General features: G+C 45.0%; 1 protein-coding gene across 38 annotated transcripts in view; it reads left to right on the top strand.

Moving 5' to 3' along the window:
• The window catches only part of KALRN (kalirin RhoGEF kinase), a 694,928-nt gene that overhangs the window by 551,340 nt on the left and 116,917 nt on the right, over nt 1-26,671 (top strand). For 4 of the 38 annotated variants that reach the window (XM_045384712.3, XM_045384710.3, XM_045384711.3 and 1 more), the window contains exon 1: nt 5,229-5,475. The exons of the other annotated variants lie outside the window; for them this stretch is intronic. In XM_045384712.3, the coding sequence (XP_045240647.2) occupies nt 5,391-5,475 (85 nt within the window). In that variant the 5' untranslated portion in view covers nt 5,229-5,390. Of the gene's footprint in view, nt 1-5,228; nt 5,476-26,671 lie in introns of those variants that run through there. 38 annotated transcript variants of the gene reach the window in all.

Here is a 26,671-nt window from a genome sequence, read left to right as displayed (position 1 = left end):
CTACTTTAGAGATAGTGCTTATAGCTTAGGAGTTTTTAGCCTGAACTTTGGGAGTGGGTGAGTAGGTATGTGAAAACCCTGAAATAATAGACATTCAACTGGCTTACACAAAAAGGAATGTATAAGCGAGGGGCGGGCACAAGTAAAGTCTAGGAATAAAGCTTTAGGAAGAAGCCTCTCTAGCTCCTCAAATGATACCATGAGAAACCGACCTCTCTTTTCTTCTCTCTCATCTTTTTCCTGTGTTGGCTTCATTCTCAGAGAGCTTCTTCCCACATTGTTATAGCAAAATACCCCCAGCTGCTTTAGGCTAACATTCCATCAACTTAGAAATCTTGTAGAAAGAGATTGCTGTTTTCTCAGATGTTCTTGCTAAGATCTCAAGGTTTATGCTCATTGCATAAACTCGAGTCATGTGCTAAATCTGAACCAATCCCTGTGTCTGCCTGGTCACACCCAGGTCATGGGCTTATCTTTGGAGTAGAGGGTGGACAAGGGGAAGATGTCAGCCACACCCAGAAACGTGGCCTGGAGAAGGGACGAGGGCTGGTTCCTCAAAGACAAGTCAAGGTGCTGTTACAAAAAGAAGGCACAGATGCCAAATAGGCAAGGAAAATATCCAATTCTCGAGTAGGTCTCCGTGTGTTTCTGTACCAACAACATCGGCCTCACCTGGGAACTTGTAGCAATGCAAATTCTCAGGCCCCACCCCAGACCTACTAAATCAGCAACTCTGGGAGTGGAGCCTAATAATCTGTGTTTTAGCATACCCTCCAGGTGATTCTGATGTATACTCGAGTTTGAGAACCACCATACTGCACCAGTGGTTTTCAAACTATGCTGCATATTACAAACACCTGGGGAACTTTTAAAATCCTTGTGCCCAGTTGCACCCAAAGTCAATTGATCTAAATCTCAGGGGGTGTGTGGGGGTGGGGGAGGGGAGACTCAGGCAGCAATGATCTCAAACTTGGTTCCACCCCAGAGCCTAAAAAATACCAATGCCTCATATTTTTAAATGCTTCCCTTCTGATTCTTATCAGCACCAATGTTTTAAAATTATATCCTCCACCATCCCTTCTAAATTGTTTTGAGAATATTAAAACAGCTGGATAAAGGCTAGAAGATCTAGGCCTCTATTAAACCCCTCAACTAATAAACTTAGTCACATATCTGATGTGGATTCACTTTTCTCTCACATTCGTGATGAGTCTGTCCTAGTAGCTAGCTTCAGAAGGACTGAAATTGTTTTAGTTCACCAACGTAGATCCAGTACCTAGAACAGAGCCTGACACAGAGTAGGCACTCAGTAAGTATTTGATGAATTAACGGGTAGGTCCACAAACAGTTAGTGTCCCCATGTTGTTCAAGATTTCCTTGATGGCCAGGTATGGTGGCTCACACCTGTAATCCCAGCACTTTGGGAGGCCAAGGTGGGGCGGATCGCTTGAACCCAGGAGTTCAAGACCAGCCCAGGGAACGTGGCAAAACCCTGTCTCTATTAAAAAGAAAAAAGAAAAAGAAAAAGAAAGAAAGGAAAGGAAAGGATTTTCTTATTAGGTTGTAGACATTGGCTAGTCTCATTCTGGAAGGCAAGTGAGGATGGCAATGGGACTCTTGGGTTATTGGTTATTGCTGTCTAACCCCAGAATGAATCTCCAGGATGGCCAAAAACGTATTGACCTTGCCAACTTAAGAAAGAAGGAGGTTCCTAATGGTTTTATGCCTTTGAGAGTAGGATGAATTCCTGGGTTATAAGAATTAGTAGAGGCTGGGTACGATGACTCACATCTGTAATCCCCAAAATTAGATGCGCGTGGTGGCGCACATCTGTATTCCCAGCTACTCCGGAGGCTGAGGCAGAATTGCTTGAACCCGGGAGGCAGAGGTTGCAGTGAGCCGAGATTGTGCCACTGCACTCTAGCCTGGGTGACAGTGAGACTCTGCTCAAAAAAAAAAAAAAAGTATCAGTGGAAACATGCCCAATGGATCCATTTTGCCTATAGTGGACTACTTTACGGTCTGCTGGTATTTGATTTCTAAAGTAAGAGTTGGGTCTTCCTCAAACATGTAACTCAAGCCAGTTTCTGCAAGATGGTATGTCATTAGTCTCTTGCAAAGAATTGTGACAAAAAAGTGATCCAGTGTTATCTGAACACAAAAACCAAGAGGGAATATTGCAGTAAAAAACAAACTGGTTATTCCCCATGAAATTTTGAAGCATCTTTGAATTCCCATCATAGTGCCCCCAAAGTGTAAAAAGAGATGGATTGGGTGGGTAAACCAAACATTGAGCCTTAGACCATAGCAACCATACTATGGATCACAAGCAAATAAAGTTATTTTTTACAGACATTTTTGGTCTGGGCTTGCAAGAAAAACAAAATATGTACTGTCTTTGGTGACATGGAAGAGAGAACTAAATAATAGTGCCGGTTGCTGTGGGTCGGAACTGGAACCCAGGATAACTATGTGAGGATTAAGGATCCTGCAGTAATTCAGCCTGGCAAAATGAGACTGACCAATTATCAGGATGGTCAGTGAATCAGGAATCTTGGGTGCAGACAGCATGAGCAATTTTTTTTTTTTTTTTTTTTTTTTTTTTTTTTTGAGACAGAGTCACTCTGTTGCCCAGGCTGGAGTGCAGTGGTGCGATCTCGGCTCACTGCAACCTCCGCCTTCCGGGTTCAAGCAATTCTCCTGCCTCAGCCCTCAACGTAACTGGGATTATAGACATGCACCACTATGCCCAAGTAATTTTTGTATTTTTAATAGAGATAAGGTTTCACCATGTTGGCCAGGCTAGTCTTGAACTCCTGACCTCAGGCAATCTGCCCACCTTGGCCTCCCAAAGTGCTGGGATTACAAGCGTGAGCCACTGTGCCCAGCCAACATGACCAATTTGAACTGTAATTTCTCTGTTTTTGTATATGTTAGAAAGAGCACCAGAGATTCATTTCCTGCTTGACAGTGACATTCTTATGTAAACCTTGCCAAGAGAAACCATCAAGGAGATGGCAGTAGTAGAAATAGAGGGTAGATTTTTGACTTTATGTTCTACTGTTCCAAAGGGGCGAAGCTTTTTAGAGTTCCTCTTTAGAATTAAACAATTAAAGCCTCATCGTAGTTTATTAATTCAGTTTCTTCAAAGGTAAAACAGGAAACTACTGTACAAGGTTTTTTAAATGAGATAATATATGGAGAACATGGAGGAAACTGCTTAGCATATAAATGCTCAATAAATGTAAGCTATTGTTACTCATTAGATCATGCTTTGATCATTTACTGGTATCCCAACCATGTGGCAGATGCCTTGGCACATATTTTTTTTTGGGGGGGTGTAAGCTGGGGGGGATGGGGTCTCACTCTGTTGCCCAGCCTGGAGTGCAGCAGCACAATCATGAATCACTGCGGGCTTGACATCCCCAGGCTCAAGTGATCCTTCCACCTCAGCCTCCCAAGTAACTGGGACCACAGGCATGGTCCACCAAGACCCGCTCATTTATGTATTTATTCATTTATTTTTATTATTTGTAGAGACAGGGCCTCCCTGCATTGTTCAGGCTGGTCTCGAACTCCTGGGCTCAAGTGATCTGCCTTGGCCTCTCAAAGTGCTGGGATTACAGGCATGAGCACCCATGCCTGGCTGTCACATAGATAAATAAAGCACAAATCTAAGCATGGTTCCAACTGGGAAAGGAAGCCCCAAATCCTGGTAACTTTTAAAAGCCTTGTCCCATGAGTGTGTTTCTTCCAGGAAGGCATTGGTTACCTGGGTGATCAAGCTTCTGTTTTTCATTCCTCCCACAAACTTCCCTTTTTCCTGATGAATAGGCCCTCTTTATGAGTGTTGTGTGTTTCCAGCAGGCCCTTTGCCCTAAAGCTGGACACAAAGGAATGGGAGAGACATCCTGTGAGTAATACAGTGGTTCGTGGAAAGGCCCCACTGGTGTAGCCCAAGTGGACTTCAAGGGGGTTGTGGAAAGCAAGCTTGACCTTGAAACATGAAAAAGCTTTAAAAGACAGGGATAGGGATATAAGTAAAGGAATGACAGGTCTACTGGGCATATTGGGCAGGGGGGATGGTGAATGGCAGTCTTGCGCCATAAGTAAGATGTTTGAAGTTTTTCTGTAGGTATTAATTCACCTGGAAATATTAAACTTCACTTCTGTAACAGGATGTTAGCCACACCCAGAAACATGGCCTGAGAAGGGAGGAGGACTGGTTCCTCAAAGACAAGTCAAGGTGCTGTTACAAAAAGAAAAGGAGACAGATGCCAAATAGGCAAGGAAAAAGTCTGAATCTCAAGTAGGTCTCAGTGTGGTCCTGTACCAACAACATCAGCATCATCTGGGAACTTGTAGCAGTGCAAATTCTCGGGCCCCACCTCCTACCTACTAAATCAGCAACTCTGGGAGATATCCATAGATATTTTTAAATTCTACCATCGGCTGCATGTGGTGGCTAATCCTAATGCTTTGGGAGGCTAAGGCAGGAGGATCACTTGAGCCCAGGAGTTCAAGACTAACTGGGGCAACATAGCAAGACCCTATCACTATTAAAAAAAACTTTTAAAAAGAAAATCTACAACCGTGGAAAATAGGAATTCTTTTACATTTTTTTTTAATGGGGAAACTGAAGATAAAAGGTGAAGTGACTTGCCTAAGGTCAAACAGCTAGCAGGTGGCAAAACTGAGCTTTGAAGGTTGGTTGTATGATTCCAAACCCAGTGTTTTCACGTCATTACAGTTGGAGAGCTGATCAAGATGAGGCACTGTTATCATTGTTAGTAATCAGCATTACATGGAAGGAAAGAAAGGGTTGGGGACGGTGTTTTCAATACAGAGGAGGCTGTGGGGAGGGAACAGGTGAGGCTGCGAGGAAGAAAAGGGCATCCCTGAGTCTTGGACATTCTAAATCTGCCTCTCTCTCTCACCTCTTTGGCCCCATCTAGTTATTTTTTTTAAGCCAACGCTCATTGTGGTGGCCTTTGAGGGGAGGAAGTTGCACATAAGGAGTACCTACCTGTTTGGTGCCAAGGGCTCAAACTCCACCCATTTGCCCCGTGCCCACAGCGCTGGTGCCACTGACAGCGTTGCATAAGGCTCTGGCCGCTGCTGGCCAGGTCTCCTGCTCACAGCTGGACCTTGGAACTCCGCCCCTTAGGCCCTCCCTCCCCGCCCGGCCCCTCCCCGCTTCCCAAGGTGGCAGTGGCTCCCAGTAAGTCAGAGCTGCGGCCGGCCGCGGTGCGGGGAGAGCACAGCGGGGAGGGCGGGAGCGAGGGCGGGAGCCGGCTCTCGGGCGGCGGCGCTGAAGTTTCCTTCCCGCCGCGCTCTCACCCCGGGCTGGTGCCCGGTGCCATGCGGGAGCGCTGGGGCGGCGGGGCAACATGAAGGGCGGCGACAGGGCTTACACCCGAGGTCCCTCTTTGGGGTGGCTCTTTGCTAAGTGCTGCTGTTGCTTCCCGTGCAGAGGTGAGTGGCTGTCGGTGGCCTTGGTGCCTTCCCTTAGCCAGACTGGTCGCGCTGAGCCCGAGGGAGGCTGGTAGGGAGGGAAGGGTTGGGGAGGCCTCTGGGGTAGGGGGACGGGGGTGGCGATCAGGAGGGCGGCGAAGGCAGAGTTTGCTGCGATCCGTTTCACAGTTCCCCAGACAGAATGCGCGCGCTCGCTGGCCGGCGGTGTGGTTCTGACTTGGATGCGGAGCTGTTGTTTGGGAACTCAGTCACTTAGCAGCGACTTTGGATGTCAGGGCGCCAGCCTGCTGGGGAGTGGGATGCGGACGCGGGGGTAGGAAGGGGACGCAGAGCCGCGTATGTCCCTGTAGTGGCGGAGAAGTACCTCACTTATTGACACATGGATCTCAGCTGCGGGATTAACGCGTGACTCCTGGCTACAGGAATGTGTTTGACACCTGTGTCTACACCAGGAACTATTTTTGCCAAGTGACAATTTTCTCATACGACTGGAGCACATTTTTTTTCTGCCTGGGTTTTCACAGGCCAGCGTGGATTTGCAGCTCTGGGCCGGAGCTTGGCTCGTTAATTAACAACTCTCTCTGTGCCCAATTAGGACTGTATTTAATTATTCTGCTAATCTTAATGTTGTGGAAGAGACTTGGAGGAAGCACCCAATTTCCCCCAAAGCAGCTGGCGAGCAGGAGGGCGAGAAGGATCACAGAGGGAGGGTTCTCAATGGTGTGGCTTCTCCTGAAAAAGAAATCAGAACCTTCCCAAATAGGATAAGCAGATGCTCCTAAGGCTGTTCCTGTGACTTTAACACACGCTAGGAGAGTGGGGGAAGACTGTTTTTGTGTGGGTGGAAATGAGAATGTAGCCCCTACTTGACATTTGCCCTTTTAAAAAGTTTCACCTTTTGGGCCTCTGGCCTCCACCCCCATTTACAATACCCCACCCAGTCTCTCATCCCATCCGCTATGCAAAATCCTGATGGAACTTTCTGGCCGAGTTACTGGTGAATAAACTTCATCCAAGCCACCTTTCACCATCCTCTATGCCACAAACACACAACATAGCCCTGAGAAATTTTCTATCCTGAGCAGATTTAAGGTTACCAAAATTAATTAAATCTGAATGACTTTTCCTGCAAGTCATTAAGGTCATAATCTTAGCGTTAGATGGTCTCAATCTCTGCATTTAATTAGAATAGCCTGGAACTGTGTGGTTTTGAGCTCTAAAAACCAGAATTCAGATGAAGAAGGAATGTGAGGGGCCAGGGACCCTCTAAGTCTGATTCAGAAACATTCAAAACCAAGGCTGGGAATTGAGGGAAAGGGGGAATAAAGCACGGAGGAAGCAGGAAATGGCCAAGGGGAATCTGAGTGGGTGGGTTGGCTCCAAGGCTGCCCTGCTTTCCCCGCGAAGGGCTTCTCTGCAGGATTTCTTGGGAGTCCGTTTCCTGTCAGACAGAATGTGGGGGCTGGGGTGGTGCTTATCTGAAGCCCCCACAGCTGCCTCCTTGAGTCCAGATATGTGACAGTCCTGGCTGCCCTGCAGGGTAACTCTCTGGGGGTCTTGCTGGCCTTTGCTTTGTTGAGAAATTGCCTGACTTTCCCTCTTGCTGCGATGCAGGGGGAGGGGCTGGGGAGCTGGCTCCGGGGCCTGCTGGGTGCCTCCTGCCTGGGGCCTGTGAAGGCAGTGGCTGCTGGCTCCGTGGCTAGGAGAGGAGGCGTGCGAGTGGCTATCGTAGGAGCCGAAGCTGAAAAGGCCAGCGACCCTCAGATGAAGACTGAGGGAGTCAGAGGTCCAAGCAATGAGACCAGTTTGAAAGGAAAAAGAAGGGTGGCAAGGTGGGGGCCCGGGGCCTTCTCCTGCTTTACTCCTCAATCCCCTAGATTGTGAAGATGAAAAACGGGCTCATCAGAGGACGATGGTGGGAGAGGTGAGTTAGCCACTCTCCAAAGAAAACTCCAGCCTGTGGCTGGGCTGGGGGTCGTGTCTGAGGTGTTGGGCATGCCTGGGGCTCCTCAGGCTCACTCTAACCAAGAACAGTCTCCACTCAGCCTGTAGGCATCAATTTGAAAGCAGATTGAAAAGATAAGGTCTGTGCTGAGCCTGAGTGCATGGCCTAGAGCCCGTAGACTCTTTGGGAAGAGGCTTGCCCAATTGCAACACCCAGAAGAGCTGAGGGGAGAGTCTTGAGGCTGTCCCTCAAGTGGAGGGTGTGCACTGCAAGGTACTAACTGCCTCGCCTTTCAGTTGAACCAGTTCCTCTGGTCTTAGGGAAAATACAATGGAAAGGCAGCCTCCCCACTCCACCTTTTAGATAAAGGCCGCGGGTTGTTTGGTCTCCATGCCTTCTCTCTCAGGGAGAACTCGGCTGTCTCCTGCGGCTTGAGTAGCTTTACTCTGAAGCAATGACTCAGAGCCCACTGCTGTGGTTCCCAAGGCAAGGGGCCTTGACCATCTGGCTTCTAGTCATGCAGGATTTAAAGGATACCTCCTTCTAAAGTCTGAGGAGAAGGACAAAAGTAAAAGAACCAAGAGGAAGTGGAATGTTTTGGCTATTTTTGACTTGAAGCTAAGTGAGCTACACTGGAATTTCTCTGGTGAATCCTGAGTGGTTGTAATTGTCATCACTAGGGTCAGAGTCAAGGATTTAGATAAAGTACCTATGTGGTCTTTAAATATCACATTTGAGGAAAATATGGATAAATTTCACTGAACTTATCTTTTGATTTGGAAGAGTATGGAAAGCTCCTGTCTTGTGTTTTTCCCTCCACCCCCACACTCCACTTTTTTTTTTTGAAACAGGGTCTCACTCTGTTGCCCAGGTTGGAGTGCAGTGGTTTGATCATGGTTCACTGCAACCTGGATCTCCTGGGCTCCCACCTCAGCCTCCCAGGTGGCTAGGACCATAGGTGCATGCCACTACCCCAGGCTAATATTTTTATTTTTTAGAGACAAGGTCTCACTATTGTTGCCCAGGCTGGTCTCAAACTTCTGGGCTTAAGTGATCCTACTGCCTCAGCCTCCCAAAATGCTGGGATTACAGGCGTGAACCACTGCACTTAGCCTTTTTGGTTCTATTGAGTATGAGTATAGAAAGCAGGTTTGATGAAAGATGATTTTTCTTCCCTACCTTGAAACTGGTGTTGAGAGGCAGGAAAACTGAAAACCAAGGATAGAAAGAAAATAGATATCAGGTGAGAAGGAAGAAAGAAGGCAAATGCATTTATAACTGCCTTTTTGAAGGTGAAAAACAACCAAAAGTGAGATAATTGCATGCATGTGTCTAAGGGGTGATAAATCATTGATGTCACACTCTGTGGGGAGTTAGTTTTGGGATAGCTTTGACTAGCTAGACTGTCCTTCAAGCCCGAAAAAGTGGGTCAGTTCAGAAGAGATTTCAAATCACCTGGAAATTGCTAAGCTATGTATTGCACTGGAATTTGTGATCAAGGAGCCCAGAGATTTTTCTGACCTTTCTAGGTAGAAGCCAGTTTTAGAGACTTAATTTTGTTTTTGAGATGGAGTCTCGCTCTGTCGCCCAGGCTGGAGTGCCGTGGGGCAATCTTGGCTCACTACAACCTCCACCTCCCAGGTTTAAGCAATTCTCATGTGTCAGCCTCCTGAATAGCTGGGACTACAAGTGTGCACCACCACGCCCAGCTAATTTTTTGTATTTTCAGTAGAGACGGGGTTTCACCATGTTGTCTAGGCTGGTCTTGAACTCCTGACCTCAAGTGATCCACTCCCCTTGGCCTCCCAAAGTGCTGGGATTACAGGTGTGAGCCACCATGCCCAACCAAGACACTTAAGTTTCTAGTCAACTTTCGTTAACTTTAGGTATGTGGACACAAGTCTCGTTTTGAAAGCTTTTCCTGATTGCCATCCTCCTTTGCTGCTCCACAGTGTGCATGGGATTTATTTATACTTGTTTATTGCTGTATCAGTGTCATTGCATCCCGAGTCCACTTGCCATTGTGTCTTCACATTTAGACTGAGATAGTCCAGCCGTCTGAACATCTCAGAGGTAAAGAGAGGAAGGAGGTGGGACTTACCCAAGCTGAATCACTTCACTGGGGCGGTGCAGGGATCGGTTTCTATGATTCTTTCTTTATGTGGGTAGTCCTTCCTCCTTGACTCTGATGTCATGGGCTATGGGTAAGTGTTATGGGGATTCATAGGTCATCCAGAGGCATTTTTATCTATAACTTTCTCTTATCCTACTTTGTTCCAGAAGTCTCAACCAGAAACCTTATGACTTGATGTAAATGTCTCTTCCTTGGCCCTTAAATTAATATAGCCCATTTTATAAATGGAGTTTAATATGTGAAACCATGACACCAAGTTCCTTTGGAAAGGTGTTGGTAACCGCAAAAAGGAACCATTATGACATTCACTGTTGTGGACTTTAATTCACCATCCACTGTAATCCCAGCACTTTGGTGGGCCAAGGCAGGAGGATTAAGTGAGCCCAGGAGATCAACACCAGCCTGAGCAGCATAGGGAGACCCCGTCTCTACAAAAAATAAAAATATTAGCTGGGTGTAGTGACATGTACCTGTAGTCCCAGCTACTCGGGAGGTTGAGGTGGGAGGATCGGTTGAGCCCAGGAATTCAAGTTTGCAGTGAACTATGATAGCACCACTGCACTCAGCCTGGGTGACAGAGTGAGACCCTATCTCCAAAAAAGAAACAAAAATAAAAATTCATCATCCAGGGGATAAAATCCTTAGGGCCTTGATGTGTATCCTTTTATTTCATCTTCTAGGAAGTGCCTTTACCATGATGAAAACTGAATTGATTATTTAGCATGTACAGTGCTAAAGGGGATTGGTTAGTAGCCACAGGGGATTGGTTCCAGGAACCCCTGCGGGTACCAAACTCTGAGGATGCTCAAGTCCCATAGTTGGCCTTGTTGAACCTTCAGATACAAAAAGTCAAAGATCCCTGTGCCCGTGGGTTTTGCACCCCACAAATACAGTATTTTTTTTTTTTATCAGTTTGGTGAATCTGAGGATGTAGAACCTGTGGATACAGAGGGCCTACTGTATGCTTTTGCGATATGTCTCTTGGTTTTCTTTGCCTCCCAGGAACGTACTCTATTTCTATTTTTCCTTCTTTCTTTCTTTCTTTTTAAATTAAATATATCAGCAGAATCAACCAGGGATATATTCAACTTGGGAAGAAGTAGCACACATATTTACTGTCTTCAACCCGAATCCTATGCTTCTCTTAGTATCTGGATAACACTACTGACTGCCAGTCAAACCACAGCCTGGTAGAAATGGGGGTGTATGAAGGTGGTGAGGTGGAGATTGGAAACTGAAGTTGAATATCCCTCCTGTGGTACAGCTGCACGCCCACCAATCACTGATAATCCTGTAGGCAATGGTTCCCTAGGGTATAGGTTCGTAAGTCCTACCTTGGGATAAAAAGATACAAATTATGACTCTGTATCTGTTTTTTTAATGCAAAATAACTTTAAAAATAAAAATTAAAAAGCAAGTTGAATGTTGGGGTCTTGACTCCTGAGCCTGTATAGCACTGGGCATACCTTCTGGAGTGGTGTTGTAGACATTCTCTTTTGTGGTATTCCTTTTAAGAATCTTCACACTGTTCTCTTCCACCCTAAAAACATTGCCCATCTTTTTGCACTTGATCTTAGCCAAAAGGCCAAGAAGCAATTGCCCATTTTTTTGAAGTGCTGTTCGTCTTTCAGTGAGTAGCACATCCTGCCCCTTCAGACCTAACCCCAGGCTTTTCCTGAAGGAGGACTCTGGAAAAGGTTGAGGTCTGAAACCTGAGGGTGTCTTCTCAAGCAGAAGGGACTAAATCATGGAAAGCTAGAGCCAGAAGGAACACCAGGAATCATTTAATTCCACCTACTCCTTTTATACAGGAGAAAATGGGGATCCAGACTTTTAGTAGCAGGATCAGAACTAGCATCCTTTTCTGAAACTTTTTCCTCAACTCTTTCGTTCCTGGGCATGTGGCTTGTCTTCCTATGAACAGAGGCAGGACTGACCCAACTGAGAAGGGTAGAGATAGTACCTAAACTGTAAATGGGGTGTTGACTGTGGAATGATCTGTTGTTCTTGGGGGTGACTGCACTGCCTGGAGCCATTTGGAATTAAATGTAGCTGCTTTCAGATGTGGTCTGCTTTCAAGGGACTCTTCTGTCCCAAAACTGAAGACGGCAGAGACCACCATCACATCTCTGTCTCCCGGAGCAGCTTATACACGTTTTCTTAGTTAATATCTGTTCATGTTTTTCTCTCTGGTTCAACTTAATTCAGGTCCCTTTTCCCCGATGTTTTTTGTCCTTTTTCTTTCCTTTTCTTTTTTTGAGACAAGGCCTCACTGTGTTGCCCAAGCCGGTCTCGATCTCCTGGACACAAGCAATCCTCTCGCCTCTGCCTCCAAAAGTGCTGGGATTACAGGTGTGAGCCACCATGCCCAGCCATTGTCCCTGTTCTTGAAGCTTACCCTTTCATAGTCATTGCATCTTTGAACATCACTCTTTATGTGACACAGTGTTTTAATTTATTTGACAAATGTTTATGCTGACTGCATGCCAGCCCTGAGCTAGGTGCTTGGGAGAGTGGACAAGAAGGAATCATAATGACGTTTCCTCCATTGAGCTGTGAAGATTGGTTAAGACAATGTAAGTAAAGGGCCTAGCATAATGCCAGGCATATAAAGTGCTCTAAAAAAGATTAACTATTAACCATAGCAGTAATTGTAATACTAGACATAGACCCCATCCTCAGGGGACTCCCAGCTAAATATCTGTGGGTCCACTAGGTGCTAACACTGTAAATGTAAGTTCCAAAGCAATTTAATGGCCCTGACTCAAACCACTGTCAACAGTGCCTCAGTGCTGTGGAGCTGTCACTGTGGGGAAGAAAACTTGTGATCTAGATGTGTGGTGGGAATTTCCTTTTTAAAAAACTTAAACCAATAAAAAACCACATAACACTTCTACTGTTGTAATTTCTTTGTGTTACATAAAAGAAGATTCAACAGAAGATACTGGCAAGAGGCTGGGCACAGTGGCTCACGCCTGTAAGCGCAGCACTTTGGGATGCCGAGGCAGGCAGATCACCTGAGGTTGGGAGTTCAAGACCAGCCTGGCCAACATAGTGAAACCCCGTCTCTACTAAAAATACAAAAATTACCTGGGTGTGGTGGTGCACATCTATAATCCCAGCTAATCGGGAGGCTGAGGCAGGAGAGTTGCTTGAACCCAGGATGCAGAGGTTGCAGTGAGCCGAGATAGCGCCACTGCACTCCAGCCTGGGTGACAGAGCAAGACTCTGTCTCAAAGGAAAAAAAAGAAAAAAGAAAAAATACTGGCAAGAAGCCTACATATCCCTAAGTTATCCTTCTCTTAGGGGCAACACAAGGTACAAGAACTGGAGAAGAGCAACCTCATTTTTGAAGTTTGGATCCCGAGAACCTACATTATACCCAAAAAAAAAAAAAAAAAAAAGCTAATTGCTTTTTCTTGCCTGTGCCTTGGCTTTGGCTAGCAGTATCATTGGAAACGTTTTTCTCTTCTTTTCGCCGGTATTTACTGCACATCTTTTATGTTTGAGGCTTTGTTGGTTCTTCTTCAGACTGTTTTTGCCCAGAAAAAAGTCATAACCGGCTGCCCTCAGGCCATTATTCCAGCCCCCGTGGTGCTGGATGTTTCGCTGAGGCTCGGCCAGTACCTTCCCCCTCCCTTGTCGGTGAGGCCCACGGGTGGTTTGCCTCCCTGCCTGCTGTAATCAGTGACTAATAGAGCATATCTTTTGCTCTTGGCAGAACTATGTTGTTACAATTCCTGGAAGGAGGGGAGCCCTGGTTACACCTGTGAGGCAGCCAGGAGGCTGCCAGGCGGCTTTTGCCAAGTGAAAGAGCAAAGATCAGAGTTAGGAAAACAGGTTGTTCCACATTCTTGCCTTTCTGGTGACCACAGTGAGGAAACTGTCAAATTGAAGGGAAGGGAAGGGAAACCCCTTCTGCTGCTAGGTCAAAGCAGTACCTCCTAAAATGTTTCTGTTTCCAGGTATCTGCTCTTACCGGCGCAGGATTAGCTGTGGGCTTGTATCTCTTCTTTTACAGCATCTGGTGTGTCATCAGCTGTCAGGATATTCTCAGTTTCTGCTCTCTCTCCATGAGAATCTTCATACTGCTCCTGGGGGGAAAGGGATGGTATCTGCTCCCATTCAAAGGGGAAACCAAGCCTTGTTTAAAAGAATTGCAAACTCTTTGCCACAGATTTTTTATCTCAGTTTCGTATCTGTGCAGCGCTCCTTCTCTTCTGTGTCTGCCTACTCACAGAATGGCTTAGAGCAGAAGTTCTCAAAGTGTGGTCACCTGGAAACATGTTACAAATGCAGATTCCCAGGCACCATCAACCAACACCCCTGCCCTGCCCCGCCCCACCCCACCCTGCCCCACAACTCAGGGGTGGGCTGTAGCAGTCTGTGTTTTTTTTTTTTTTTTTTTTTTTTTTGAGACGGAGTCTCACGCTGTTGCCCAGGCTGGAGTGCAGTGGCGCGATCTCGGCTCACTGCAAGCTCCGCCTCCCGGGTTCCCGCCATTCTCCTGCCTCAGCCTCCTGAGTAGCTGGGACTACAGGCGCCCGCCACCGCGCCCGGCTAATTTTTTGTATTTTTAGTAGAGACGGGGTTTCACTGTGGTCTCGATCTCCTGACCTTGTGATCCGCCCGCCTCGGCCTCCCAAAGTGCTGGGATTACAGGCTTGAGCCACCGCGCCCGGCCAGCAGTCTGTGTTTTAATAAGCACTCCAGGTGGTTGTGGTGCACGCTCAAATTTGAGGACTACTGACTTAGTGCTGCTGACTCGGAGGGAAAAGGTAGATTTCCTCTGTCTTGTATTTTTCTTTTTGATTTGTTCTTTTCTCTGTCCTCCCTTCACCCTCCCCTAACCTTCTGCCTCCTCTCCCCAGCTCCAGCAAAAGCATTCCATAACAGAAGGCTCCCTGAGTCCCTGGGGAATTCTTCGTTTGAGACGTTGTAGAGGACTGTTTGCTATTTGCTTTCACAGGGGTGGCGGGGAGTAGGAATTAGGAATCAGGAATTGTCTATGTCTTCCATGAGCTTAACAGCCCAAAGATCCAGTAAGGGAGGTTGTTGCATCTTTCTTCTCACTTAAGATTACTTTGCTTTTGTTTTATTTTCCTCATTACCTTCTCCTGCCACATTTCCCTGCCAGACGAGGTCTTGCCACGTTGCCCAGGCTGGTCTCTGACTCCTGGGTTCAAATAATCCTCCTGCCTCAGCCCTCCAAAATGTTGGCATTACAGGTGAGCCACCACACCTGGCCTCCTCATTACTCTTAAAAATAACTATGCTCACTACAGAAAAAAATCAAAATAGGCAAACAAAAAGACCAAAATAGCATAATCCTAACCATCTAGAGACAACCACTACCTAATAACTTACTATATTCTTTTCCGTATGTTTACCCCTTTTTACTTAAATGGGTTCATTTTTACATGCTGCTTTTATAACTTGCTTGCATTTAATCTTCTGAACATCTTTCCCTATGGATGCATTTCCAGGATTTTTTTTTTTTTTTTTTTGGAGGCAGAGTCTCACTCTGTCGCCAGGCTGGAGTGCGGTGGCGAGATCTCGGCTCACTGCAACCTCCATCTCCTGGGTTCAAGCTATTCTTCTGCCTCAGCCTCCCAAGTAACTGGGACTACAGGCATGTGCCACCACGCCCAGCTGATTTTTGAATTTTTAGTAGAGACGGGATTTCACCATGTTGGCCAGGATGGTGTCGATTTCTTGACCTTGTGATTCGCCTGCCTCAGCCTCCCAAAGTGCTGGGATTACCAGCGTGAGCCACTGGTGCCCAGCCTTCCAGGATATTTTTGATGACTGTAAACATGTTTCATTGCAGACAAGACTTAAACCTGACAACTATTAGTATTAGTTTAATATAATGGTTAAGAGTTCGGTGGGCAGATCCTGGGACGAGTCCTGGGTTAAGAAATAGATCTTTCCAGGATCAGATTATATAAACAGACTAATTCTTGTCCTGGGACTGAAATATCTCCAGTCCCACTTCCCACCTTGCCTTTCTGCAGGACCTATGAATAAGCAGCCTTTATCTCTCCTCCCCAGGAGATCAGCAAGCACTGTGGCTGGAGCCTCAGGATTTACCCCTCCCCTCTTTTCCTTAGTTATGAGGTATTGGGAATCTTCTCACCCCCGGGACCTTCTTATTGCGCAGCTGATTTCATTGAGCAGGTCCAGGGATTTTTCTTTCCTTTTTTCTTTTTCTTTTCTTCTTTTCTTTCTTTCGTTCATTCGTTCGTTCGTTCGTTCTTTCTTCCTTTTTCTTTGACATATCATGGGAAGTAGTTCATTTTTAAATTATTGCAACTAGGAAAGAGAACCTTGATTTTTTTTTTTCTGAGAAAAATCATACATAAAGGGGAAAATTTTGAAAATACAGATAATGAAGATAAAATTATATCACTTAGAGATAGCCAGTATTAACACAAAATACATTATTTTGATCTTTTTTTTCCATGTGTGTATTTTTTTTCTCAGAAATATGATACAGAAGTGTTACAAACTTTTTTCCCATAGCATATTGGACAACTTCTACTACATTTTAATGAATGTATTCCGTGGTATACTGGAGCCAGCTCAGCTCAGATAGGAATTGTTAAATAGGATTTCCAGAGCAGATTAAACTATTAGTAGCTTGAGATCATCCGTGGTGGGAATATTTATACCACAGAAGTTACCAGACACCATGAATTGGGGCTTTTTGTTTTATTTAGAGAGCTGGGTTATTACCGTACCACTAGATACACGTTTTATCATGTAAATGTGATTTCTTCTGATTGAAATAATCTCCCTATTTTAGGTTATTTCTGATTTTTGTTGTTATAAACACTAATGGCAATTATGGATGTCCTAGTACACATCCATAATTACTTCCTTCGGATACATTGCTTGAAATAGTTTCAGAATCAAAGGGTGTCTGAAATTACACGAACTTGTTACCAAGTACCCTCAGTTTCACACCCTTTGAAAGGAAGAGTGTACTATTTTTGTTTTAAGAGGATTTATGAGAAACATCCTCTGGTACCAAGAATTTCATGTCTCTCCTACTGTTTACTTCTGTTTACATTTTCTGAATGAATTCTTTTTATATAAGGAAATACCCTGGCTGAGAGTATAATAAGCGAATGCCTTTAATTCATAGGATATAGACTGATATGTAGGATGTAAAAAGTACCTTTTGTGGCATTCTGGAATGAAAGGCAATATATCGTGATGATTAAGAACTTGGAATCAGGTGCCAGAATGAATTTGAATCCCAGCTCTGCTGTAACTCTATGCAAGATACATAAGCTCAGATAGAACGATACTACAAATAGGATATCATTTCACTAATTATTAAAAAGTAGAAACAGGTGAAATTAGTTTTACTGTATTGCATTTAACCCAATAGCTCCCAAAGTTTTACCTCATATTTCACTTCAAAACAATAGCTCCATCTTAAAACAAACAACAGCAGCAACAACAACAAAAAAAACAGGCGCGGTAGCTCATGTCTGTAATCCCCGCACTTCGGGGAGCCAAGGCAGGTGGATCACCTGAGGTCAGGAGTTTGAGACCAGCCTGGCCAACATGGTGAAACCCCGTCTCTACTAAAAACAGAAAAATTAGCTGGGCATGGTGGCGGGCACCTGTAATCACAGCTACTTGGGAGGCTGAGGCAGGAGAATCGCTTGAACCCAAGAGGTGGAGGTTGCAGTGAGCCAAAATCGTGCCATTGCACTCCATCCTGGGGGGCAAGAGTAAAACTCCATCTTAAAAAAAAACAAAAACAAAAAAAACAAAAAAATAACCAAACACACAATAGCTCCAAATATCATTTCAACATACAATCAATATAAAAATTGAGATGCTTTACATTATTTTTTTGTACCAAGCCTTTGAAATCTGGTGTGTAATTTAAATACACAGTACAGTTTCTTCAGTTTCTTCATCTGGAAGGTAGAGATGACCATGGAATCTCTTCACAGGGTTTTTGCAAGGCTTACGTGAGTTGATGTATGTAAATCACTTACACCTGGCCTGTAGTAAATCTAGGTAGGTGTTGGATTATTACTATCATTAATAAGTACATAGGGTCGGGCGCAGTGGCTCACACCTGTAATCCCAACACTTTGGGAGGCCAAGGTGGGCAGATCACTTGAGACCAGGAGTTCGAGACCAGCCTGGCCAACATGGTGAAACCCCATCTCTGCTAAAAATACAAAAATTAGCCAGGCATTGGTGGTGCATGCCTGTAGTCCCAGCTACTCAGGAGACTGAGGCATGAGAATCCTTGAACCCAGGAGGCGGAGGTTGCAGTGAGCCAAGTTTGTGCCATGGCACTCCAATCTAGGTGACAGAGTAAGACTCTGTCTCAAAAAACGAACAAAAACCAACAACAAAAATAAGTACATAGTGTCTCTGTGGACCTGTGCCAACCGTCACATTCAGATGGTTTCATTAATTCCTTAAACAGGAAATTAGGCTGAGCACTTTTTGTGTTGATTCCCAAATATTTGAGTACTATGTGGCAGATATTAGGCTAGTGACATAGGAAACACATTTCTCTGCCCCGAGTTGGTCCCAAGTAGACCAGTGTGGGAGCTACTCCATAAGCATGAAACAGTAATAGCAAAAAGGGGGAAAAAATAAAAGAAAAACCAGTTGGTAAAGACAATAAGGGAAACAGTGCTGCGAGGTCCTGCCAGATTGCTGGCTAAAATAATTACGCAGAAGCTGACGGGAGCATAGTGGCCTGGGGTGATCTGGGAGGACTCCCCAGGGAATGCAGGGTTCTCACTAAGCGCTAAAGAGCAGGAAGGGGTTTTTAAAGGGCCAAGGACATGGTGGGAGCAAAGCAGCAGGGATATTCAGGGAACCACAGAGGAAAACTTGGTTAGAGCTGCTTTCCAAAGCTGCACTGTCCAATCCAGTAGCCACTGGCCATTTGTGGCTATTGAGGACCTGAAATGAGGCCAGTCCAAATTGAGATATGCCATATATGTAAATATTTAAAGCATCTCAATTTTTATATTCATTATATATCGAAATGATATTTGGAGCTATTGTTTTGAAATGAACTATGAGATGAAAAAACTTTTGGAGCTACTGGGTTAAATGTAATGCAATAAAACTAATTTCACCTGTTTGTTTCTTCTTTTTAATAATTAGTGAAATAATTCCATTCTATCTGTAGTAAATTTTATCTATCTCTGTAGAGAAGATAGTGAAATGTAGGACGGTCCTGCCCTTATGTTTGGGGGAACAGGGAGGGTGGAGTACTGGATCTAGTATGAGGGAAGACCCAGCTCTTTGGAAGGAATCTGGAGGGCCAAGGACCCCAGTGAATTGGAACTAACTCTCAGGTTCCTGGAACTGTATTTTGCCACCTGCTCCAGTTTGAGTCCACAGAAATCTGTCCCACAGTGGCCACTTGCTTCTGGTATTTACAAATGTCCAGAGGGATTCTGGGGGAGAACAGCTGCTCCTCTGGAGACCCAAGTCCATCTGAAATCACAGCTTGATTTCCAGAACTAGAAGAGAGAGGTCCAGCTGGTCTTGATGAAATCAAGGGCTACTCCAATGGCCTGGAATCTCCAAGCAAGGCCGGAAAACTTTCTTGAGACATCCCAAGGGGCTTCCCGTAGCCAAGTGGAAGGTCAAGGTTGACCTGAAGCCAGACCTGGTTTGCCAGTGTGCTCTAATTTAATCCAGTCCTGTGAAGTCCTCCCAGAGATCCAGTGAGGTCAGTGGCTGCCAGAGTATTCTGGGGCCTTGCTGGAGGCCTCCTAACTCCTGGTCCCCTCAATAATCAGAAAGGAGACAAGGAACTGCTGTCATAATTTTATGGTGTAGAGGGGCGTCATAGATAGGTCCTTCTCTTTCTCTCTTTCTCTTCCCCTCATTACCCCCTCTGGCTCACTCACACACGTGTTTTGTTTTTTGGTTTTTTTTTTTTTGGTTGTTGTTTGTTTTTTGTTTGTTGTTGTTGTCGTCGTTTGTTTTTGAGACTTGCTCTATCACCCAAGCTGGAGTGCAGTGGCTCAATCTCGGCTCACTGCAACCTCTGCATCCTGGGCTCAAGCCATCCTCCTACCTAAACCTCAAGAGTAGCTGGGACCACAGGAGCATGCCACCACGCCCAGCTAATTTCTTGTATTTAATAGAGACAGGGTCTTGCTATGTTGGCCAGGCTGGTCTGGAACAGCTGGGCTCAAGCGATCTGTCCACCTCGGCCTCCCGCAGTGCTGGGATTACAGGTGTAGCCACCGCACCTGGCCTCACTCACACACATTTCTAAGTACTCTCAAGGAAAAGAACAGGATGCTCTGAGACTATCTGGGGGCAGGGGTGGGGTGGGGTGGGGTGGGGGTTAGATTGGGCAGTTGGAACCCTGCCTGAGAAACTGACATAGCTACCAAGAGTCTTGTTACTACCCCTCTTCTGGCCCCCTAATGGGTATTATTAGCGTTCTCTACCAAGTTTAAAAAGTATTTCCAAAAGGTTTTGCTAACTACTATGGGAGAACATAAGGTAGGGAAGTAGAGTAAAAGCAGCATGAAGCTGGATAGCCTTATCGCGCTCACAATTTTAGTACCTTGCTTGAAGCTGACTTGCTTCAAGAGCTCTCCTGCCATTCTTTGGTCTATAAGAACCTCTGAGGAACCTGTACCCAAGTCACAAAGGATCACTGCCAGGGCCCTTACTTCCTGATTTACAACCTGAGTCTCATCATAATTATGTTGGCACTGGGATCCAGATTAAGAGAGCCAGAGTCCCATTCCCTGCAACCCACCTTGGCCTTTCCCATCTGTCTGTCTCTCATTTCTGTTCTGAGGCATTGCCATCCACAGCTGCTGCCTCCTGCAGCGATAAACTGTTATTCAGAGCGTGCTGGCAGGGTTCAGCTGAGTCTGCATGGCCCTCTTTGGGCAATGCTGTAGACCTGTTTCTGTAACATTTGGGACATCATACTCAGTGGCCTTTACAATCTTTTCCAATTCCCATTCCACAAAGGGATTTAAAAACCAGAGATAATCCTGTTTGTTTACTTGGGTTCTGCTTCAAAGCAGAAGACCTCAATAACCTTTTAAGGTTTTTACAGCCTTTCTAATTTTGAAGTTCCCATTTCTTTGGGCTTTGGTTGAGAAATTCTTCCCCTTTTCCCAATTTAACTTACAGCTTCACCACCAACTAGTGCTTCCATTTTAGAGTGTTAGCAGCCAACTCTACCAGAGTGTCTATGGATTCCACACACAGCTTGTTTCCCAGTGAATTCCCAGCGAGGTGGTCAAGTCTAAATTTAAACTATGACCCTTCTGCCAGCATATGCAAGCCGGGGCTGCAAGAGCAAAATCAGAAATGGATTGTTCTCAGGGAGATGTGTGTGTAGGAGTTAGAAGAGAAAGTGGGCAAGGCTTCCCAAAAGGTAGACCAGCCCCGGGGGAAGAAGAGCAGGAGTTCAGGTTGAGGATAAGTATAGTTATCCCAAGGGACTTGTTGGAGTTTACTGTAGCATGGCTGGGTCCCTTGGAGAAAGTCAGCCAAACTCTCCATCCTCTCAGTTTCCTCTCATTGTAACATACCAATGGCATAACTCACCTGAGTTTGTCATTACCATGGCTTCTTGCCAAGCCTTATGGCACAATTATGTGCTCAACTTTGTCTCTTGTTCCAAAGTCACAGATTCTTGGTTTATGAGATACAATCTGCACATTATGTTATATTGATTTCAGCTCTTGTTTGGTTGCCTGGCTCACATCTTTATGTGGGTTTTTCTGTATCAGTGGGTACGTATTTCAAAGACAGGACAGGGGAGTGTCTATAATTCTGGTTGTGGAATGGCTTTGCCAAGTCAGGTACTAAAAAGTGAAACTGGAAAGCATAGAAACTCATTTAGTTTGTAACATTTAGCTCATTATAATTTAGTTACACCTCCAATTTGTATTTATATTTGTGATTAGCACCCTATACCATGAAATTTATATATATATGATATCATATATGTGACTATATATGTATGACATTTTTAGAGTGGCATCAGATTTGATTCAAATAGAGCAATCTTTATTCTTCTGATTGTGATTGCTAACATATATTTTGGAAGTAGCCTAGCGGCAGGTTTGGAGAGGCTACCTTAAGTGCATGTGTTTTTCCAAAATGCCCCAGCTCGAAATGGAGAGGAAAATTAGATCACAGAGCTTCTGAAGCTGGGGTTCTAGCACTCTCTGAAAGTGCCCAGGTTAGAATCACAAACAGGGCTTTGACTAAGAAGGAACATAGGCCAGTTGGCCCTCTTGTGCTCACACGTCATTTTCTGTAAGTAAGCTAGAGCTTTTTGTGGGCAATTCTCTGTCTTTAGTTCAGACCTCTAAGAGCCAAGCATGGGTTGGGAGAGTCTGACTGAGTCCCCCTCCTGACATTAGAGCTTGCTGCATGTGTGGCATTAGTCTGGTGACCTAACTTTATGGCAATCTCTTCATCTGTGCACTTGGGGAAATACAGGCATCTATCCCTGAGGGTGGCTGTGAAGATTCAAGTGAAAAAGTGTGTGTGTATCACTTAGGGTAGTTCCTGGCTCCCTGGCATATGGAGTGCACTCAATAAGTGTTAGCTTGAGAACAGCAACATTCTTCCCATTATCAAACATTTCTCTAACTTATAGGGTAATAACTTTAAATGAGCCATTATGTAGGATGGAAGTAGATTAGTGACTATTTCTCAAAGCTTTTAAGGAAAACAGACTTGTAACCTAGGTCTCAAACTACTGGCCTTTTGCCCAGGTTTTCAGCCCTGGGAGTGTCCCTGTTAAAGCAAGTTGCTGATCTGGTAGATCCTATGGCTGATTCACGATGACAGTTGTTATTAAAAAGAGATGGTCTCCTCCCAGTGTGTTGGATTCTTAAGTAATTCTTCAACCAGGTCACTATTAAGGATCTTTATATGTATGCATTAGTTTGTACTATTATCCTATATTCATGTTCAAAGTTGATGATCTTGGATGTATTCCTTTAGTTACTACAATTATCTGCTATGCTCTGGTAAATATCTGCCTTTTATGGCTCGGAAATTTCTATTCTGACCAGTGTAGTGGCTCATGCCTATAATCCCAGCAGTTTGGGAGGCCAAGGCGGGTGGATTGCTTGAGCCCAGGTGTTTGAGACCAGCCTAGGCAACATGGCGAAACCCCATCTCTAGGAAAAAAAAAAATAGCTGGGTTTGGTGGCATGCACCTGTAGTCCCAGCTACTCAGGAGGCTGGCGTGGGGAGTATGGCTTGAGTGTGGGAGGCAGAGATTGTAGTGAGCCAAGGTCACACCACTGCACTCCAGCCTGGACAACATAGCAAGATTCTGTCTCAAAAAAAAGAAAGAAAAATTTCTATTCTGTTGTCAGCAACCCATCAGAGCTTCTTGTATTCAATAACCATACATACCAGTTTTAGGCAAAAAGAAATGACATTTTGGCTAAATATACTATTGGTTAGATTTATAGTTTACAGTAGGCTTTTTCCAATAGTGAAAATCACATATATACCTTCATGTTCAGAAGGAAAGAAGAAGTCAGAAGTCCCCCAAATTGACTTTCCTTGGTGCTGTCTACCCTGAATTAGGTGATATGCCCATCCTTGAATTAACGATCCGCTGAGTGAAATATTTCTCTTATTGTGGGACCCACCCTGGGGGTGGAGACTCAGCAAGGACAGGGTTTCAACTCACAAAGCTGTGAAATCTGGGGTGCTCCCATGAAGAGAAATGGATGCTGGGGAGATGGATGGATGCCAGCAGATGTCCTCTATGTCATGTGTCAACCTAGGACCTGTAGTCTAATGAGAAACTATGATGAGTTTAAGAACTGAAATCCCTCTGCCTTCCCTGTTGTATGCGCCCAGAGGACAGAACTACCAGTTTTTCTAAAGGAGTGAGAGAATGTGTTCAGAGGAAGCCTTGTGGAAAAGTGACACAGGGCTGGATCTTAAAGCGTCAGAAGGGATATACTCCATCTATGTTAGGCAGAGAAAATGGCACCAGGAAGGACATAGAGACCTGGATAGGAATGGAATATCCATGGTAATGATGAACAGGTATGAGACTGTAGCATCTCCTTAAGTCTTCAGCTTTTGGGAGTCAGCCTATATGTTTCGCAAATGACAAAGCTGAGGCTTAGAGAGATAAATGATTTTCCCAAGAGTACTTAGTCTGTGTGTTGAGTCCTGGTTTCTTCTCACTTACCCTGCTGGCCCCAGTTAATTCCAGTTTTTTGTTTGTTTGTTTTTTGTTTTTTTAATACTACAGTGGAATCTAGTGCAATACCACATCATGTGCCTGAAACCATGGGATGGGTTAGCACTTCCAGAAGCAGCCTTTTCTTGTGGGGTGTTATTTTTATTTGCATATGTAAACCCTGTGCCGCCAAAGCTCTTAACACAAGCATTGCCTGGCATACACACACACTTTTATACCCTAAATAGCAGAGGCCTGGAAATGTTTGTCTACTTTTGCCAACATCTGACTGTGATTATCTTTAACCACAGTCACACTTGTTTGTCTCCTAAAATAGTATTGACTCTCCAGAGAAGGCTGTTTCTAGTCATCAAAGCCCTCCCAGAAATCTATCTCCTTCTACCTGCCTCCTCCTGGTAGCCTTGGCAGCCTCTAATTGACTCACTTAATTTTCTTACTCCCTATGGCAACACTCCTTAATCCTTCCTTAAAATTCTCAGACCTCTCCTTGTGGGTTTTACCTCCCAGAGCCCACCTGTTAATGCAGGCAACTGAAGTGTTTCTCTCCTTGAAATGTTCATCAGCTATTCTTCCTTTCTGTCCCTGGCTCTCCCCACAGGCCTTGCCAGTATGCAGGTGTCAACTTCCCCAGAGGAGAGTAGCCTAAAGGCTAAGCTGTGTCTGACCTATAGGGAGAGACCCAGTCAATTTTTGAAATGGAGCATCTCTCCCCACAACCCTCCCACCAGCATGGATATTAAAAATGTGTGTCCTTGCTTTGGGGTTCTGTCTCAGAGAAAGTCAGTATTCCCATATGCTAGTCTATTGGGTTCCTTTGCCTTAAAGTAAAGGTTGCCTCGTTTTGACTTTGAACTTGATGGGGGCAAAAGAGGGAGAATGAAGGTGTTTTTACCTTATAGTATCTAACTATGCCCTCCCACCTCTCTAGAATAATACATTATACCAGGCTAGGAAAAAGTGCTCCAGGTGGAGCCTGGTGATCTTATTTGAGAAGGTCATTCTCAGAGCCATCACTAGGATAAAGAGAGTGAACAACATCAGCTCACACATGTGATTCTGTGTTGCGTGCTTTGGACTTGGATTCTATCACTAAGAGATCCCTTCTCTGAAACAGTTGGGGTGAAACACGGGTGGTAGATCCAAAACCCCCGCAAAGTAAGAACTCTGAACAAATAGATGGTCAGGACTGCTTTTGTGTTTTTTAAGCTTTCTCTATGCCTTGGGTAGTGTATTCTCCAGAGTGAGGGTGTGGAGGTTACGCATCGAGCCTGACAAGAGCCACTCTTGGTGCTGCTGTTGGTCTGTATTGCTCTTCCCGAACCACAAAGGTTGTTTCTGTATAACCTTGTGATCATAGAATTGAAAGTTAAGGTGCTTAATGGTGGAAAATAGGTTTGGGAGATGAAGGTTGGAGATGAGCTCATGAAAGCCCTATAAATATTTTTATGATCCTTAAAATAAATTATTCCACTAAAGAGAATAATAGTGATTACTGTGTAATTTCCATTCTATTGGGTTAGAAATTTTCAGACTTTTTCCTGATTCAAAATTTGAACTAGATGTGTAATTCCTTTTAAAATTTTTAATTAATTATTTTAGAGACAGGGTCTCACTCTGTCACCCAGGCTGGAATGTAGTGGTGCAATCATAGGTCACTGCAGCCTCAAACTACTGCACTCAAGCAATCCTCTTGTCTCAGCCTCCTGAGTAGGTGGGACCACAAGGATGTGCCATCATGCCTGACTAATTAAAAAAATTTTTTTAGATGAGTGCAGTAGCTCATGCCTGTAATTCCAGCACTTTGGGAGGCCAAGGTGTGCAGATCACCTAAGCCCAGGAGTTCCAAACCAGCCTGAGCAACATGGCAAAATCTCATCTCTACAAAAAAAAAAAAAATATATATATATATACACACACACACACACACACACACACACACACACACACACACACACAAATTAGCCAGGCATGCTGGTGTGCACCTGTAGTCCCAGCTACTCAGGAGGCTGAGGTGGGAAGATCACTTGAGCCCAGGAGGCGAAGGTTGAAGTGAGCTGAGATCACGCTATTGCACTACACAGGGTCTCACTCTGTTGCCCAGGCCAGTCTTGAACTCCTGGCCTCAAGGGATTCTGCTGCCTCAGCCTCTCAAAGTTCTGAGATTACAGGCATGAACCAGCACGCCTGGCCTAAATTCCTTTCTGTGTGTGGGTATAGAGATAATAGGTGCATTGACTGGGCGCAATGTCTCATGCCTGTAATCCCAGCACTTTGGGAGGCTGAGGCAGCTGGATCACTTGAGGTCAGGAGTTTGAGACCAGCCTGGCCAACATGGTGAAACCCCATGTCTATTAAAAATACAAAAAAATGGCCGGGCTTGGTGGCACATGCCTGTAATCCCAGGTACTCAGGAGGCTGAGGCAGGAGAATCGCTTGAACCCAGGAGGCGGAGGTTGCAGTGAGCTGAGATAGTGCTATTGCACTCCAAACTGGGCAAAGAAATGGGACTCTGTCTCAAAAAAAAAAAAAAAAAAAAAAACAGAGAGAGAGAGAGAATAGGTGCATTAAGATAGTTTCATCCCACTGTAGTCCTGTATCCAAATGGGGCCCAAAACTGTGTAAGAATACAGACTTTGAAGCTCCATAGACCTGCCTTGGATATTGGTTCTGTCCCCTGATTATAGAGCTTTAGTACCTTAGGGGTTTGGTGTCATGTATCTAATAAAAATGCATAAGCACCCAGGTTTTTAAGCTGCTGTGCTTCACCCATGGCAGTGTGATTTGTCAAAATACACAAGAGCAGAGTAGCACTTGGATCTGCCTCCATCACCACCCCTTCCATTACACATGAGTGAAATCCCCTCTACCCCAACACACACATCAAAAT

The sequence above is a fragment of the Macaca fascicularis genome, chromosome 2, assembly GCF_037993035.2.
Source record: "Macaca fascicularis isolate 582-1 chromosome 2, T2T-MFA8v1.1".
NCBI lineage: Eukaryota > Metazoa > Chordata > Mammalia > Primates > Cercopithecidae > Macaca > Macaca fascicularis.
This window is presented reverse-complemented; position numbering and strand designations above follow the sequence as displayed.